General features: G+C 36.9%; 1 protein-coding gene across 7 annotated transcripts in view; it reads right to left on the bottom strand.

Moving 5' to 3' along the window:
- The window catches only part of CNTLN (centlein), a 202,876-nt gene that overhangs the window by 86,284 nt on the left and 100,126 nt on the right, over positions 1 to 16,466 (bottom strand). For 5 of the 7 annotated variants that reach the window (XM_084504846.1, XM_084504851.1, XM_084504850.1 and 2 more), the window contains 2 exons: positions 15,993 to 16,114; positions 13,073 to 13,198 (listed from right to left, as the gene is read on the bottom strand). In XM_084504846.1, the coding sequence (XP_084360972.1) occupies positions 13,073 to 13,198; positions 15,993 to 16,114 (248 nt within the window). The remainder of the gene's footprint in view (positions 1 to 13,072; positions 13,199 to 15,992; positions 16,115 to 16,466) is intronic. The other 2 variants (XM_084504849.1, XM_084504847.1) reach the window with 1 other exon arrangement.

The raw sequence follows: 16,466 nt of genomic DNA, 5'->3' as shown, positions 1-16,466 counted from the left end.
TGAAGTCAAGTATAATGCAACACTCAAAGAAATGATTCAACTTGAAAAAAAGGAACGGGGGGGAGGGGAGAGAAGTACTTTTGACCCTTTCATTTACACAATCACCTCACTTTAAGAAGATACTGTTAGCTCGTGTCTAGTGGAATTTACAGTTATCGTTTGAAAACCTTTGGTACATTTTCTTAAAACTGTATCTGTCAAGACAAAACGGATCTTCATCTGGGCTTCATCCTGTACCAGATTAGGTACTTGAAGAGAACTGTGATCCAGCTGCATGGATTCTAGTGACATGAGATGCCTCCCTCACTTACTGAGGGTGAAAGAGGGATTGCCTCTGCAATCCTTCATCTCAAAGGATCAAAAATAAGCTCTGTGTGTGGTAATGAAGAATACTAACCTACTAGAACTAGAGTCAGAACAGCAGCATCAAAGTTCAGATACTGTGAATAACAGCTTTCAAAACTCTTAGAAGATTAAGATAGTATTTGCTATAATTATCTTGAGCATATATTCACTGATTTGCTGCAGTTTTTTGCTTGGTCATTTTTGATTAACACATCAAAAAATGGAAAGAAGAAACGCTTAAGGTTTTGATACTAACTGAAAAGGGATTTTTTTAGGGCATTGAAAAACTTGTGTTTGATTTACCAAGTGCTGAGCAAAGGGCATCGTGTTTATGTCATCTGAAAAGATCCAAGGCATAAACCGAAGCTGAGAGACAGAATCTTTGAAGATATTTCTACAGTGGAAAGGTAGTTTCTCTGTAAAGTGTTTCTAGCTGATTATAGTCTCGAGGCACAGATACTGAAAAGAATTCTTTCAACATTAGTACATGCCTCCTCCATCTTTGCTAGTAGAAGTACTGAGAGTTAAGGTAGGCAATTTTGAAGATGATGTATATTTTAGATGTCTCGTATAAATCTCCATATAACTGTGCTTTTGGCATTTATTTATTTATTTATTTTAGGATTGATCAACAAATTTCATATTTTACAATTACATACAACTACAAGGCTGACTTTAAAAAAAAAAAAAGAGTAGCATACTTTAAAATTTTTGGATGATATCAAACATTTTTTTTCCTCTTAAGTAGTTTTAAGAAAACAGAAAAATTATCTTTTCACTTTATGATTCATTATCTTTCCTGTTTCAGATTATAATAATGGGTAGAACAAGTATTTGAGCATCTCTTCTCTCAGTAGGGAAATTCATCACTTAGGAACTCTGTGAGAAGAACAGATCTACAAAAATACAGAAACAGTCAACTGTCTGCTTTATAAAGCAGTAACACAGAACACAGAGGATGCTTTCAGCTTCACAAGTCTCCTAAGGACAATATTTACTTGAAAAATGGGGTGTTTCCTAGCTCTCTTTTTCATAATAAGTATGTTTTTGCTTAAGCAAGCAAATACAGAAATATAGCATACAACAGTTATAAATGCTGTAAGGGAAAAAATATTTTCTTCCATTTCTTGCCTTTTTAAAAGTAAATTCCAGGTCCTTCACCAGCTTTGTAGCCCTTGTCTGGACATGTTCCAAGGCCTCAGTGTCCTTCTTGTAGAGAGGAGCCCAAAGCTGAACACAGTACTTGAGGTGCGGCCTCACCAGAATAGGAGAATGATCACCTCCCTGGTCCTGCTGGCTACACTATTCCTGATACAAGCCAGGATACCATTGGCCTTGTTAGCCACCTGGGCACACGGCTGGCTCATGTTCAGGCGAGCATCAATTAGCACCCCCAGATCTTTTTCGTCTGCACAGCTTTCCAGCCACTCTGTTCCAGGCCTGTAGCGCTTCATGGGGTTGTTGTGGCCAAAGTGCAGGGCCTGGCACTTAGCCATGTTGAAACTCATCCCATCGTCTGCAAACTTGCTGAGAGTGCACTCAATTCCCTTGTACAAATCATCAATAAAGATATTAAAGAGGATGGGCCCCAACACCGACCCCTGGGGATCACCACTGGTGCCTGGTCACCTGCTGGATTTCACTCCATTCACCACCATTCTCTGGGCTTGGCTGTCCAGCCAGTTTTTAACCTAGTAAAAAGTGTACCTGTCCAAGCCAATGGGTTTCCAGTTTATCCAGAAGAATACTGTGGAAGGGCTTTGCTGTTCTAAGTTATATGGTCAGGGAACAACTTTCAACACCTTCCTAGCTGAGAAGTCAACAAGTCCTTGACCTAGTAGGAATCAGCACCTGAACTCTGCAGGAATCTGACTGGCACTTCCTAGAAGGCTGCCAGTATCTTCTAACATGGCAGATGAGGAGAAGAATCATGTCTTTGTTTTAACTCTGTAAGCCAATATTGATGTATTAATAATATCCTGAGAACAACCTCAACAGGTTTTGCTTACTACTGATAACATGATAAAAGTCATTCTTCTTCATTGCATCACATATATAAAAAGGCACCTAAGAGGAGCAGGGAATGGCATCCTGTTTTATGTACCAACTCTTCATTTATATTTTTGAACTATGATTGTGCCACAGCCACATTTGGCAATATTAAAAAAAGGACGGGTAAGAAATTGAAGGAGATCAAATCTATCCATTTGATTGTTTATGCTGGTATTCCATACATTTTTAAACGTACTGACTTTGACTCATAATTATAGTATTGGCTCTTCCCATATTATCCAATGTTCTGAATTCTATTTTATCACAATATAATAAAGGAGGAGTAACCAAAAGTATTATTTTCATAATACTCAAATATTTACCCACTTGGAATTTAGAAAGAGGTAGCATAATAAAAAATGTACTACAGAATCAGTTTTGCCAAAGGAATTACTTCTGATTTCTTTTAGATTATAGCTATGCATCAGCAAGAAATTCTTTATAACATTTGCTTACTTATCAAGTTACTTGAATAGGCGAAATGCTCATACCATCTGCATATAAGCAGGGCTTCTGCAAAATATACCTTCTTGCTAGAACAAAATTTCCTAGTACTCATCATTTTTAATTGTCAGCAGTTCTAAAGATACCATCAGGAGCCCTCACACAGCTCCAAATCTAAGGTACACGTACACATGTGCATTTGTGTCTCAGTGCATTAAAGAAATGGTAATTTAGAAAGATAGACTGAACCATAGCATAAACTTTCTGCTTGCAGTTATCAGTTTAAATGGCTCCTTCCTTCGAGAGTTACTGACCCTAGGTTAACCCATTGCCAAAGGATTGTAGTTAGTCCTCTAGCAAACCACTGCCTCAAGAGTAATACACATCCCATAAGTCAGCCATTGCTCATCAGCAGCTTTTGGCATTCACAGGTAAGGCCAACAGGAGACTCCTACACTTCTCTGCATACAGATAAAAGGAATTAAGAGAGCAGGCTCATGGTAGTCTAAAATAAACATCCAAACAAACAATAAAACTTTTCTCCCATTTGTCCCAGGGAATTTTATCTGGAAAATAAAACCAAGCACAGAATCTATTTTCTAATAGAGCTGAATACGTAAGAAGGTATAACCCACTGAGGAAACTGACTCCTTCCCAAGGATTACAGGTTGTAAGACTGCAGCAGGATGACTCTTTGGAGAAATAAGCAGAACTAACCACAATCTCCTAATACATACTGTTGCTGTTGTGGACAGATATCAGGGGGCTAGTCCAGGAGCTGCTGCAGTTGGGAAAGCCTTCCTCTAAGTCCAAAAGGTAGCTGGCTGCCTTTTCAAATGTTTTCCTCCAGAGTCATTTAAGTTTGTTAAAGACTGGAAAGCCAAATTAAGAAGAAAATCAAACAGAAAAAAAAAAAAAAACTGTTAAAAAAGTTTTGCACATTTTTTTATCAGGGTCCTTGAAAAGGGACGTTAGTGTTGCTTATTATTGTAATGAAAATAAGTAAGTTTTAAAGACACTGAGTGCAAGAGCATTTTTTTTTTTTTCTTACAGAAAGCTTAAGTCAAATAGGTTAAAAATTCTTGCCAGTATAACGGGACAATGGAAGAAACTGTTTTCTTTCCCCCAGTAAAAAAAATAATAATAATAAAAAAAAGGAGCTTAAGAAGAAAGACAGCAGATCAATGTGGAAAGGACTTCTAGGTAAGCAAAACTGAACAGTACTTTCTGTCCATGAATCTTGAAAAGGGTAAAAATCCTATTCTGTAAAATCTGAGTAGAATGCACATGCACACTACGCATACTTTTGTAAAGAGTCTATAAAAAAAAAAAAAAAAAAAAAAAAAAAACAGGAAGAGGCTCTGGTAAACCAGAATGGGGAGTCTGACATGTCATAATGCAAATGATAATTTTAATTTTTCACTCCAGAAAAATTGTTTAAGAGTAATGAGAACCAAACTAGGCACAAACTTTATCCAACATCTGAAATCCTAGTCTGACAGAAATTTTTTACTTTGTTCCTACAGCATTATGATTCAAGAACATTTGCCTGCAGTAAGGGTAAAATACGCCTTTTTCATGGGGCTGTATATTTATGTGTCAACTGACAGCCTTGGGAGGTGAGAGTAAACCTTGGAGCAGGTGTTTGATCTAGACTGTGTGAGAGAGCAAAAACCATTACATATGTCTGGGGATAATGCTGCCAAAAGAAGAGTAAAGCAAAAAGTACTAGCATTACTTACATTTTGTGAACATTCAAGCTATCCAGAATGATTTACTAGAATTTCTTTACAGCAAGAAAATTGTAAACTTACAGTTTATACAACACTATAAAGAAACTTGCATTTTTAATTAGCCAAGGAAATGGAATATTTGACTATACAGAGTCAGTGAACTATCTATCTTAGGTCATACATTCACTCTGCAAAATATGTCTTTATCATTCTTGTTTCCCAATTCAGTCACTCATAGGATGGATGAAAATTGCAGGAAGCGATATCTGTTGGTGCTAAGTAAAGTCTGTCTGATTTACAACCCACATTCAGGAGTGAGAAAGAATAAAAGCAACTTCTCCACACCAATCCAATGTCTGTTCACATACCAAAAATTGAACAGTACCATTGTTGTCAAGAATGAGCTTTGAGATATGTTTCAAATTAATAGTCACTTGGAAACCAAGGACGCACTAGTGACTGGTGACTAGTTCCAACATACAGCACATCCTTAGCCTATAAAAGAACAGTCGAAAATCCAGCTTACATTTTTTTTTTTACCTTCCCTCTAATCTTTTCTTTGTTTCACTGTAGCATGAAATTCAGCTGACGAGAAGATGGTTTAAAAAAGTAAATCATGCTCATAATTTTAATTTGTACTTATTTGTTCTTTCAGAACAACGCTATCACAACAGCCTCCCTCACAAACAATATAGCATAATCACTATAGGATTCACAACCTTCTCACTATGAAAGTTCAGTACAGTTTAACGAGATACATTAAGTACTTTATTTTTATATATACTTCCTGTTTTTATATATTGGGCAACCATCAATGGTATTAAATTCAACCAGGGTAAACGTCAGGTGCTGCACCATAGACACAGGTGCAGACAGAGAGACAAGTGGCTGGAGAGCAGCCCTACAGAAAGGGATCCGAGGGTGCTGGTAGACAGCAGGTTCAACACGAGCCGGCTGCGTGCCATGGCACCCAGGTGGTCAAAATACATTGGGGTGCATTAAACACAACAGAGCCACCACAGAAGAAGAGGTGATTCTGCTGCTTTATTTAGCATTGGTGTGGTCTTGCCTTGAATATTGTTTACAGTTCTAGGCTCCAGAATAGAAAATGGGTGTTCAGGCACTTGAAGGCACCCAGGGGAGGGCAGCAGGGCCGGCAGGAGGCCTGGAGGGCATGCCCCCTGAGGAGAGGCTGCACACACTCAGGCTTGTCCGGCCTGGAGAAGAGGAGGCACAGAGGCATCCCCACGGCTCCCTGCAGCTCCCTGGGGAGTGGAAGCAGCAGGGAGGTGCCGGTCTCTGCTCCTGGTCACCCATGGCAGGGTGCACGGGCATGGCACAGAGCTGCACCAGGGGAGGGCCAAGCTAGGCATTAGGAAACATTTCTGTGCAGTGGGGGTGGTCAGGCATTGGCACAGGCTTCTTAGCCGGGTGGTTGGTGCCCTGTGCCTCTCGGTGTTGACAAAGCATTTCGGCAATGTCTTATTGATTTGTTTTAACTTTGGGTTAGGTCAAGCCATGTGCTTACTAAATGTACAATACTTCATATTCCTATAACACTGATAAATCTACAGAAATCACTGTGATTGAACAGCAGTGCAAACAATATAAAGGGTCCTTGCCTTTCTACAACATCCACTTTTTTTTTTTCATCTCAGACAATGCACAAAATTTATTGTTAATTAAACTTGAATTCTGCCTTTCCCTGTATATGTACTATGAAAATAGATTTAACGGCTTGATTGCATGTTTTCAGTACAAGTCTCTTAATGTGTTAGAACAAACTGAAGTACTACAGGCGAGACTTGGAGACTTGATTATACTACTGGGATTTTGAATGCCTACAGACCAGAAAAAGCACCGTTGAATATGGAAGAACAAAAGAAGAACATTAATACATCTGACTTCCAAAAATCACAGTAAACCCCCAGACTTGTCTCTTAAGCAGGTCACAAGAAACTGTAAGATCTGATGGACACTAGTAAAAAAAAATTAGCCTGCTCCGCCCTGACAGATTATTCTCGCAAGAAAACAATATATTTGCTTCAGATAGCTGATGAAGTGCCTTGTGAAAACATAAGTGGAGGCTTCCTAGAAAAACAAATAATTCTCTTCACAAAAGGGGCCATGTGAGTTTATTATGCAAATACCCCTAAATGAGTTAATGTACACTTATAATTCTGAGTTTGGTCCTACAGAACTTCTTTTAAGAAATCACTACCCTCTAGTAAAACTAATACTTCTGGTTGATCACACTTTAAACTATTTTAAGGGGGTTTAGCCAACAACTGCACTGTTTCAAATTCTCAACATCATTTTACTGAATCACAGAATGGTTTGGGTTGGAAGGGACCTTAAAGCCCACCAAGTTTCAAACCCCCTGCCACGGGCAGGGACACCTCCCACCAGACCAGGCTGCCCAAAGCCCCATCCAGCCTGGTTTTGAACACCTCCAGGGATGGGGCATCCACAGCTTCTCTGGGAAGCCTGTGCCAGGGCCTCAGCACCCTCTGAGTGAAGAACTTCCTCCTTATATCTAATCTAAATCTCCCTCTTTTAGTTTAATACCATTGCCCCTTGTCCTATCACTATCTGCCTGTGAAAAAGTCACCCTCATCTTTTTTTTGTAAGTCCCCTTTAGGTATTGAAAAGCCACAGAGAGGTCACGTCTTCCTGGAGATCAGCCCTCTGAGCATCTTTGTGGCCCTCCTCTGGAGCCTGTCTAACAGCCCCACATCCTTCTTGTGCTGGGGGCCCAGACCTAGATGCAGCACTCCAGGTGGGGCTTCACAAGGGCAGAGCAGAGGGGCACAACCCCTCCCTACACCCGCTGACTACTCCTCTGAGGATTCAGCCTAGGACTTTTGGGCTGCAAGCAAACACTGCTGGCTCATGTCGAGCTTTTTGTCCACCAGAACCCCCAGGCCCTTCTCTGCAGGGCTGCTCTCAGTGAGCTCTTCTCCCAGTCTGTGCTTGTGTCTGGGATTGCCCCGACCCAGGGGCAGCACCTTGCACTTGAACTTGTTGAACTTCATGTAGTTCACATGGGCCCACTTCTCTGGCCTGTCCAGGTCCCTTTGGATGGCATCTCTTCCTTCTTTGGTATCAACCACACCACTCAGCTTGGTGTCATCTGCAAACTTGCTGAGGGTGTACTCGATCCCACTGTCTAAGTCATTAATAACAATATTAAACAGCACTGGTCCCAAGTCAGACCACTGAGGGTCTGTTACCCTCACCAGCCTCCACATATATTTCCATTGGGCAATATTCAGTCAAGTGAGTGAGCATGCACCTTTGCCAGTTCTTAGAACATCAGCTACAGAATTTAGGTTCTTATTGTTTTCAGTAAACTGAAGTCAAACTTTAGAGCTAGCAATATTTTTATCCACTGAAAACGTGCAGAAATACATAATTATTTTAGCTATATATGACTTTGTAGTCTAGTACCAGTAACTGCAGTAAAAAGTAAACAAGATCCCTGTTGAATCTAATTGCAAGAGTCACTAAATTTAATTATTTTGAAGTAACAAGCCTTCTATGTTCTAGCACTTTTAAAACTCAGGGAAAAAAAAGATTACTATACAGAGCTAATACATATGTAAGAGGGGCTATACTCTGTAGATAACACTTTCTAATATTGACATACCATGAAAGAATTTTGTCCTCCAATTAATTTTGGTACACAACCTAGCTATCCAGTGAAACAAAGAAAAAAATATTCCAGCATTTGGATGTTGTACACAACAACGGAAATTTTAAAACTAAAATTCTCTGAAGACCAGGCATTTACTGCTCAGCTAAAGATACTGCCCAGGATATTAAAACTGAACTTTTTTCAGCCAGTTTGCTAGGAAAAAGAGACATATTCAAGAAACATAAGAATTAATAAAGTGTAGCTTTTTGTTTCTTACTGTTGTTGTTCCAAAAGAGTAAATCCAGCTTTCCTCTAGCTTTCTAGCTAGAAAAGGAGCTTTCTAGCTCCTTTAGAAACTAGAGAAGGCAAGATGCATCATGTGCTGTAGATGGTCAAAGTTAGATTACTAGTTAACCCAGCGGTTAGATATCAGCGCACAGATTATAGGCAAGCTGCTTTGACTCCAGGAAGAAAAAGAAAACAGAAATCATAATGTCTTGTTTTCAAAAAATAAAATAAAAAAAAAAAATGTGTGAAGTTATAAAGAAACCTTTATTAAATGGCCATTATAGCAGATTAAGAATGCTAACTAGCTTGCAGTGATCCCAATTGCTTCAAAGGTCCAGAGGACATTTCCTATATGGCTGACATGCACAGCTCAGATGAAAGAATGAGTACTAAATGTTGTTCAAATGATGTTACTCTCTCTTTAGCTTTATAAGCATTTCCTCCTTACCAGAAACTGTGTATGATCATACCATAAGGGCAACCAATTTCCAGTTACTTGTGAGGATAAGAATTATGTCACCATTTCATACAAGCAATCCAGAACAGAAAAGGTAAATTTGTAAAGCTTCCACAACAGTTTATAAATAGTAAAAAATATCTTTTCAAATCTGTATACCAAAGGGTAAAGGGAAAGGGTATTCCTATACCCTGGCAAACAAGTAATTTAATATGAAAATGAAGGAAACTCCAAAGTCATTTAAACTTGCTAGTTTACAATTCAGTTGTTGTTTAATTGTGACATTATGGACATGCAATGTATTAGTTTACCCTGAATTTCAACTAAATACAAACAACATAGATTGTGCCAACCTTCTCCTTTGCAAAGTTTTAACTGATATTTAAATATTACTGCTTTTCTGTTTGCTTATTGAGGTGAAAAAGTGATCAAAGCATGTTTTCCTTAACACAGAACACAAACATCAATATCAATATAACTGCTTTTGTAGCCTGCAATAATGTGTTACTTAACAGGAAATAACTACAGCATAACACAAGAATTATATACCTCACAGGGAAAATGACCCACATGTGAAAATCAAAAACAGGAAATCCTAGCAGATCCATGAAGCGGCTTTCACTTGGCCATTAGTGTTAACAAACGCTTAGAAAAATACTTAGTGAATTTATTTCAACTAACTCTTTTTGTTCCTCTTTGCAATTCTTCAACTTTGGCATGAGTTTAGCTTGCAGTTTATAGAGAATTTCTTAGTACAGCGAGTTATGAGGGCTTAAAAACTAGATTGTTTTCTTAGCTATGGGTTCATTTCTCAATGTGAACTTGAATTGCAGTCATTTTGCTTTTTTAGTCCAACAATGAAAAAAAAAGGAGATTCTACAACTTAAATATGCACCTTTCAATCCACATAATATACATAGTGCAATATAATTTGATATTGTGGGTAAAAGAGTAAATAATGGGGAGAACAAAAACTGTTATTGTAAATAATCAGAGAATAATTATTCTGTAACGGTCTTAGTAATAATATAAACCATATTTATAGCAAAAATATTCTCTTCCTTCTAGAAGAATGTTGGGAAATTCAAGAGCAATGCATGCATGAAGCACAGAACACATACTGCAAAATCACAGTTTATTGATTATTGTATTTTACTAATCTCATACGGAACTATAAGAATATACAGATACTTTCTTTTATATGCACAAGTAGCTTAAATTTATAGATCATTGATAATGGAGAGGATGCAGGCCATGGCTCTGAAAAACATTACGTTCCTAATACAACACACACATACTATTCTTTACTAATCAGAAAGTAAAATATGGAAGTAATGCCATACATTCAGCCTCAACATTCTCCAGTACCTACCTCTGACGTTAGGCATTCAGAACTTCATGGAAATCAAAATTTCAAATATTTTTAAAAAGAGGTGCTTAAATTTAAGTCCTAAAATCCATATTTGTTTATCTGTGTTAGCGTCCAACTTGAAAAGTACATAATGTGTAACAGCTTACAGGACAGTCAAAGCAATCCCTGCTTGTGATGAGAAGAAAAATTAATAAAAGGAAGGACCTGACGGAATGTAGCAACTCACACAAAGTCCTTTCACCAACTTCAACAAGATACAGAATTTAGGCACTATCTACCAGAATAAGTGACTTCCCAAGCAGTTTCAATTTTTCTTAACTAATAAACACATTTCATAACTTACAAACTGATTAATTACAGTATGCTTGGTTCAGAGCCTGGAACACATGAATGACTTTGCATGGGTTTTACTACAAATCTATTTTCAGAGTAATGCATACAAATTAAAGACATTTTACTCTGTTGTTCTACCTCTGGAAGTCGCAGAGTAATAAAGGAAATCTTTACAGGTAAAACAAAGAAACAAGTAACTGATTTGCTGTTTTTCTGAATTCATCCTCTGACCTATTCACGGCCATAAATTACATCAATTTAAAGTTAAAACACTCAAAAGAAGATCCCCACAAACTTGTCTTAACTAATGCTTAGCTGGGTTCTAAATCAACTTAAGTTAACAACACATAGAGTCTATCTAACTAAAAATATCCACAAAAACTATGGGCTAACTTGATTTGCTTACATTGCTTCTAAAATCACTCATTTAAGTTACTGGTGCAACTCTGTAGAACGCAGCCTTTAACCAGAGAGCTTGAGAAAGAATATATGTAATGTGAAGAAGCCCTATGTAGAAATCTACAAAGTACAGTACCTTCAGTATTGACTTTCTTAAGCAAGCAAGTTCAGATCCTTAAATGCTAACTTCCTTCAACAAATTAAAGACAAATGTTGTTAGAGATGGATGTTTAAGACATATCAAAAAAAAAAAAAAAAAAACAACCAAAAGGAATTATGTCTTCCTTCCTTACTTGAACTAAACTATTAACCACATTGCTAATAAAAAGGAAAAAGTACCTAGCCCCACATAAAGACTTCACCTTAATGATCACAATGGTACACTGGCTTCTTACAAAGTACTATGCAAAACTAGAATAACTCAATTTGATTTAAAATTCCTAAATTTCAAAGAGCTCAGCTATTTCCTTGCACCGTGTCACCACAACCTTATCAAAGCCACTGTGATCTGCAATGTACCAGGCATAAGTGTGTTCCCCACACATGTGACTACACAGGAGCTCTAGAAAAACAGTTCAACTGTACTGACTTCAGGGTGCAAGGTACTGTATGCACAATACACACACAATCACTGTTTCATAGCTTTATGTGAAAAGGAGAGGTTTATGTTATTGCTTCTGAGTTATTGCTGCCTGTGGTGCTTCTGTTGATCAGTGATGGGAGAATTACAACAGCAATTACACATATGGCAAGAAAGTGCTCTTTCTTACATAAAAATCCAAATAAACAAAGTAGTGCATATGAAAATTTGTTGTTCAAAACCAGCAAAGATGTGACAATGAAGTGACAAGAATAGGTACACAATTACAACTACAGGATGAAAGCACTCTCCATGCAACAGAGCCACTGACAATATTGTATGTAATATGCTGAAATAGCTCATGGGCAACACAAGGACTTACATACTACAAAACATTTTGCTGCTGTTGAAATTCTGTGATAGCAGCCTTCATGGTATCTCCACAAAATTGGTTTGCATTGTGACCCATTGGGAAAACACATTTTCTTTAATGCTGACAAAACCGAAGTCTGAATAGAAGTTTCTACAATGTCTGATTCTTAAAAAAAAAAAAAAAAAAAAAAAAAAAAAAAAAAAAAAGAAAATCAACTTGACTTACAGAAAGTGTTAAATAGCAGCAAAGAGCTAATTATACCATACTAACTTCCTTTTGTCTAGTATAAAAGGACGTTTTCTTACTTTGCCTGGCTGAGTATAATAGCCTATGAATTATGAGATCAAAGCAGCAAACTGTATGTTTTCTAAAGTAAGAGTTTCCTTCACCAAGTTTTACACTTACTGCAGCTAAAAGAGCTGTGTGAAGGGATCAGCACTAAACCCAAAGGACAGGCTGTGCACAGCAAGAAAGAGAGCAACTCCCTCGTGCTTTCTGCAGGTCACTACCAAGGACCATGTTAGCAGATCCACACCAGACCCTTAACAGGCAGCTCTGCTGCTACCAGTAATTAGCTTGGACAGCTCTGGCTCCAGGAGTAGCAGCAAGGCTACACCATAATGAGCTCAGCTGGGATTAGCAGGACAGGGCAGGGAACCAAGAGAGCTGAGGCATTCTGCATTGCGTATGTATCACAGAGATCAAACAAGGATGGTTGGCTAGGTTATCCCCTCACCACCTCATTCCAAAAATGAAGCACGGCAGTGTGTAAAACACAGGCTAATGAAGAGCGACACCTCCAACAGATGAGAGCCACATTAATTAACACAATCCCTAGATCATGGAATACAGTTTCTGTTAGTGCTAGCAAACTTGTAACTTGTCACTGATTTAAGAGGAAAAAAAAGAGACGATGTTTTCGTTTCTGCTTTTGGTAGAAGATGGTTTTATCTAGGAATTTTGCAAGAAATTCCTTTTATGTGGCTTGCAAGGCACAACCTTTAGAAAAAAATAGCAGCATGTTTCTTTATGTAAATACCATTTAAGAAACAAACTCACTTTTCAATCAATAGCTTTTTGTGTTCCCGTTTGAAAAAAGCTAGTTCACTCCATACAATATCAGAATCCTCCTGACAAAGCTGGCGGGGGTCTGCACACTGGTATCTGTTTTTACTGCTCGCAGTCCTGTTTGTGAGTGAAAAGAGGTTGTTTGTTTTTAAATATCTACATGTTTTAGGATTACAGTAACAAAAACATCCCTACTTTCAGAAAGTATAGATTCTAAACTGTGGCATGTAAAGAATACAAATCTGGTTGGACAAATGGGGTCATACAGTTTGTGAAACATGACATCTTAAATGTGGTATTATAGAAAAGTTTAATCAAGTAGTTTCAGACAGAAATCTTAGTATGGCAGCAGGACTCTCAACTGAGATGTGGCAGAGCAGAGGCGCTTAACGTTCATTCTGTCAACATTCCTTAAAATACTGTGAGGAGAAAGCAAAAGGTGAACCCATAACCCAATTTCTTGCAAAAAAAAATAAAAAAATGGAGAGACACCAGCTCTCCTAATGCCCCCACAAACAATCTGGAATTTCTATTAATAATCAAACTGTCGATCTACTGCCTAATAAAAAAATAAGGAAAAAGTGTACTGAACTTAAAAGTACGGAAGAAGCAAACGAAAATATTTCACAAAATTCTCTTTCAGTTTAATATTTTCAATGTGTACTAAAATGCAAAAGATAAAAAATATTAAAAACACATCCAACTTCAAACTGTCTGTAATTTAAATTTTTGTTGGGTACTGAAATTAACTCTCTGAGAACATCGTAACCTCATAAGACCCCATCATCTTCGCAGTCACACATGTCAGTGAAAGTTGTATGTACACTGACTGGTGGATCAGGTTCCATCATCTGCCGTCTAGATAAAAGACACTAATCTATGAAGAATCAGAAAGAATGGGGTCCTCCATTGCACAAAGGATCAGAAGTGCCACATAAGTACCCAGTACTGTTTTCTTAATTCACAATTCACATTACATAAGCAATATAAAGCTTTTTGAGATGTCAAAATGAAAGTGTAAGGTGTAACAATTGACAGACTGTTTTTATTTGTGTCTTGGCTACTTTACCCTGTTAGCATATCATATGACAGCTTCATAGAATCCTGTCCTGATGACAAAACTTATTAAAACCCCCTACTTCTTAAAGCGTCTTAATTATAAATGAATAAAAATCAGATTAACAAACAAAGTTTTTTATATTACACTTTATCCAATATCTACTTTTTTCCAAATAGACTCCCATCACAACACAAGCTGCCCCCATTCATTTTGAACAGAAACTGAAGTTGTTTTTGTCCTTCTTCTTTTCCTCTCACAGTGTTTCACTATATATCAAAGTTTGAATTTACTATCTTTAGGCTGAGTTTTTGTACTTTTTCAGTTTTGATCTCTCTGTGGACCATGAATGCCTACTCAGAATTAGACACAGATATAAATGATTTCATTTCATAAGCCACTTACAAATCCAGTAAGTTTCCAGCTTGCACTGAAAATAAAATAGAGAGCTACAAGATTAAATTCTCCTTTTATTCCTAAAGATCTTTTTTTTCCTAATTTAAACAAATCTATTATATACTTGTGCTTTAACATTTCAAAAAAAAAATCTTGTGCTACCAATGCATATAGCAGATTTGTACCTTACTTCATTTTCATCCAGATTGTTTTTTTCTTTTTAAAAGACAAATCATACTTAAGAAAATGCCATAGTACCACACAGTACCACAAATGTACTCAAATGGGTCAAACAATTAGTTTATAAGCAACAGTTTATTATTCACAATGTCACAATTTATGTCACAATGGACATCCTGAATGGCTATCAATTGCAGCAGTTTACTATCAGTTTGCAGCAATTTCTGTGACTTGTTTTTTTTTGCTAGAGATAGATTTTAAAAGTCTGTGTCAAGCTAAATACGTATTTCGGTAGTTACTGAACGATTTTTTTCTAGTTAAAATAAATAAATAAATAAATTATTTCTAGTAAAAACCTACAGTTTAGTATATGCATATTATAGGTTAGGTTTTGCTTGCTGAAGTCCTACTAAAGCCACTAGGACATAAGGACCTTCTAACATTAGTTTCTGGAAATAGGGCCTAAAATTTGTACTTGAGCAGTGTTTGATAACTGAAGTGATAGAAATGTCATCAATAAAAGCACATGTTTACCATAGACCTAAACTTCATGCTAAAAACTTCAAAAAAAAGAATTTCTCCATAAAATGTTCACTGTTTTGTATAGAATTTAAGGGGAAATTATACATAGAATCTTCACTATTTAAATTTTGCTGTGGTAAACTTTTCATGTTCTCTCTTTTTCCCATTCATAGATATATTACTGCAGTATTTCTGTAAAATGATCAGAAATAATTGATTTTATAATCATTTAACGTCTTGCTTTTCATGCATACATTCTTTTTTCACTGTTAAAAAAAGGGATTTTAGGATTAGCTTCACTTCATGTTTGAATCATGAAATGCTTCACACACAGGCTATTACTGCTTTATTGTTAAATGAACAAAATTATTTTTTAAAAACTGTTTGAAACATAAGGGACAATTGTTCCATTATAGAAAATTATAAACATACACAGTCAGCAAATTAATCAGCTGGGGAATTAGACAAGCATAATCAGCAGGCCCTAGCTGACCTTTGTCCAGTACTCAGACTTAAAATGAGATCCTAAATAAAATAACTCAAGGTGTCAGTTCAAGACATTTTACTCTTGGTTACAACTGCATTTTTTCTCCTATAGAGGTATACCTCTATATTTTGCTCTAACACAAGATAGAGTCTTGATCACCACATAGCAGCCTCTTCCTTGAATTCAAATTCTCTTTTGAATACCTATATAATAATTTTGTTCAGATTTCTTGTGTAAGGGAAATGTTTTTAATGAGCTATGTAACTTACCTGCTATCACTCTCTTCCCATTGCTTTAATTGCTCTTTTAGTGCTCTGTAGTTGGTCTGTAACATCTGCAGCCTCTCTTTGCGTTTTTCATAGGCTGCTCTGAGCTCATCAGTTTCTTGTGTCTGTATAGCACCAAAAAGAAACAAAATTAGCGTTTGGCAAAATTTAAGAGACTTTCACATAGTTGTCACAGAACAAAATTTCCATTTAAGTTACATTAAAAGCCTAAGAAATCTAAATAGAAAGATGAAGAATCACTGTCCCTGAGGTCACATGCAAATTTACTTTTTCTTATTGCTTCTTTTAAGAAAGTGTGGCAAAAAAAATACTTTTTTCGTGCTGCTGAGAAACTTTAGAAAATTGACTATCAGAGTATCAGTGTTCATCTTGTGAATGCCTTGGTTTAATACATCTAAACATAGATTGATAAAGGATTGTTGGCATTATCTTTTCCTTTGAAGTAATTTTTTTCTT

The sequence above is a fragment of the Aythya ferina genome, assembly GCF_964211825.1.
Source record: "Aythya ferina genome assembly, chromosome: Z".
Lineage (NCBI taxonomy): Eukaryota > Metazoa > Chordata > Aves > Anseriformes > Anatidae > Aythya > Aythya ferina.
This window is presented reverse-complemented; position numbering and strand designations above follow the sequence as displayed.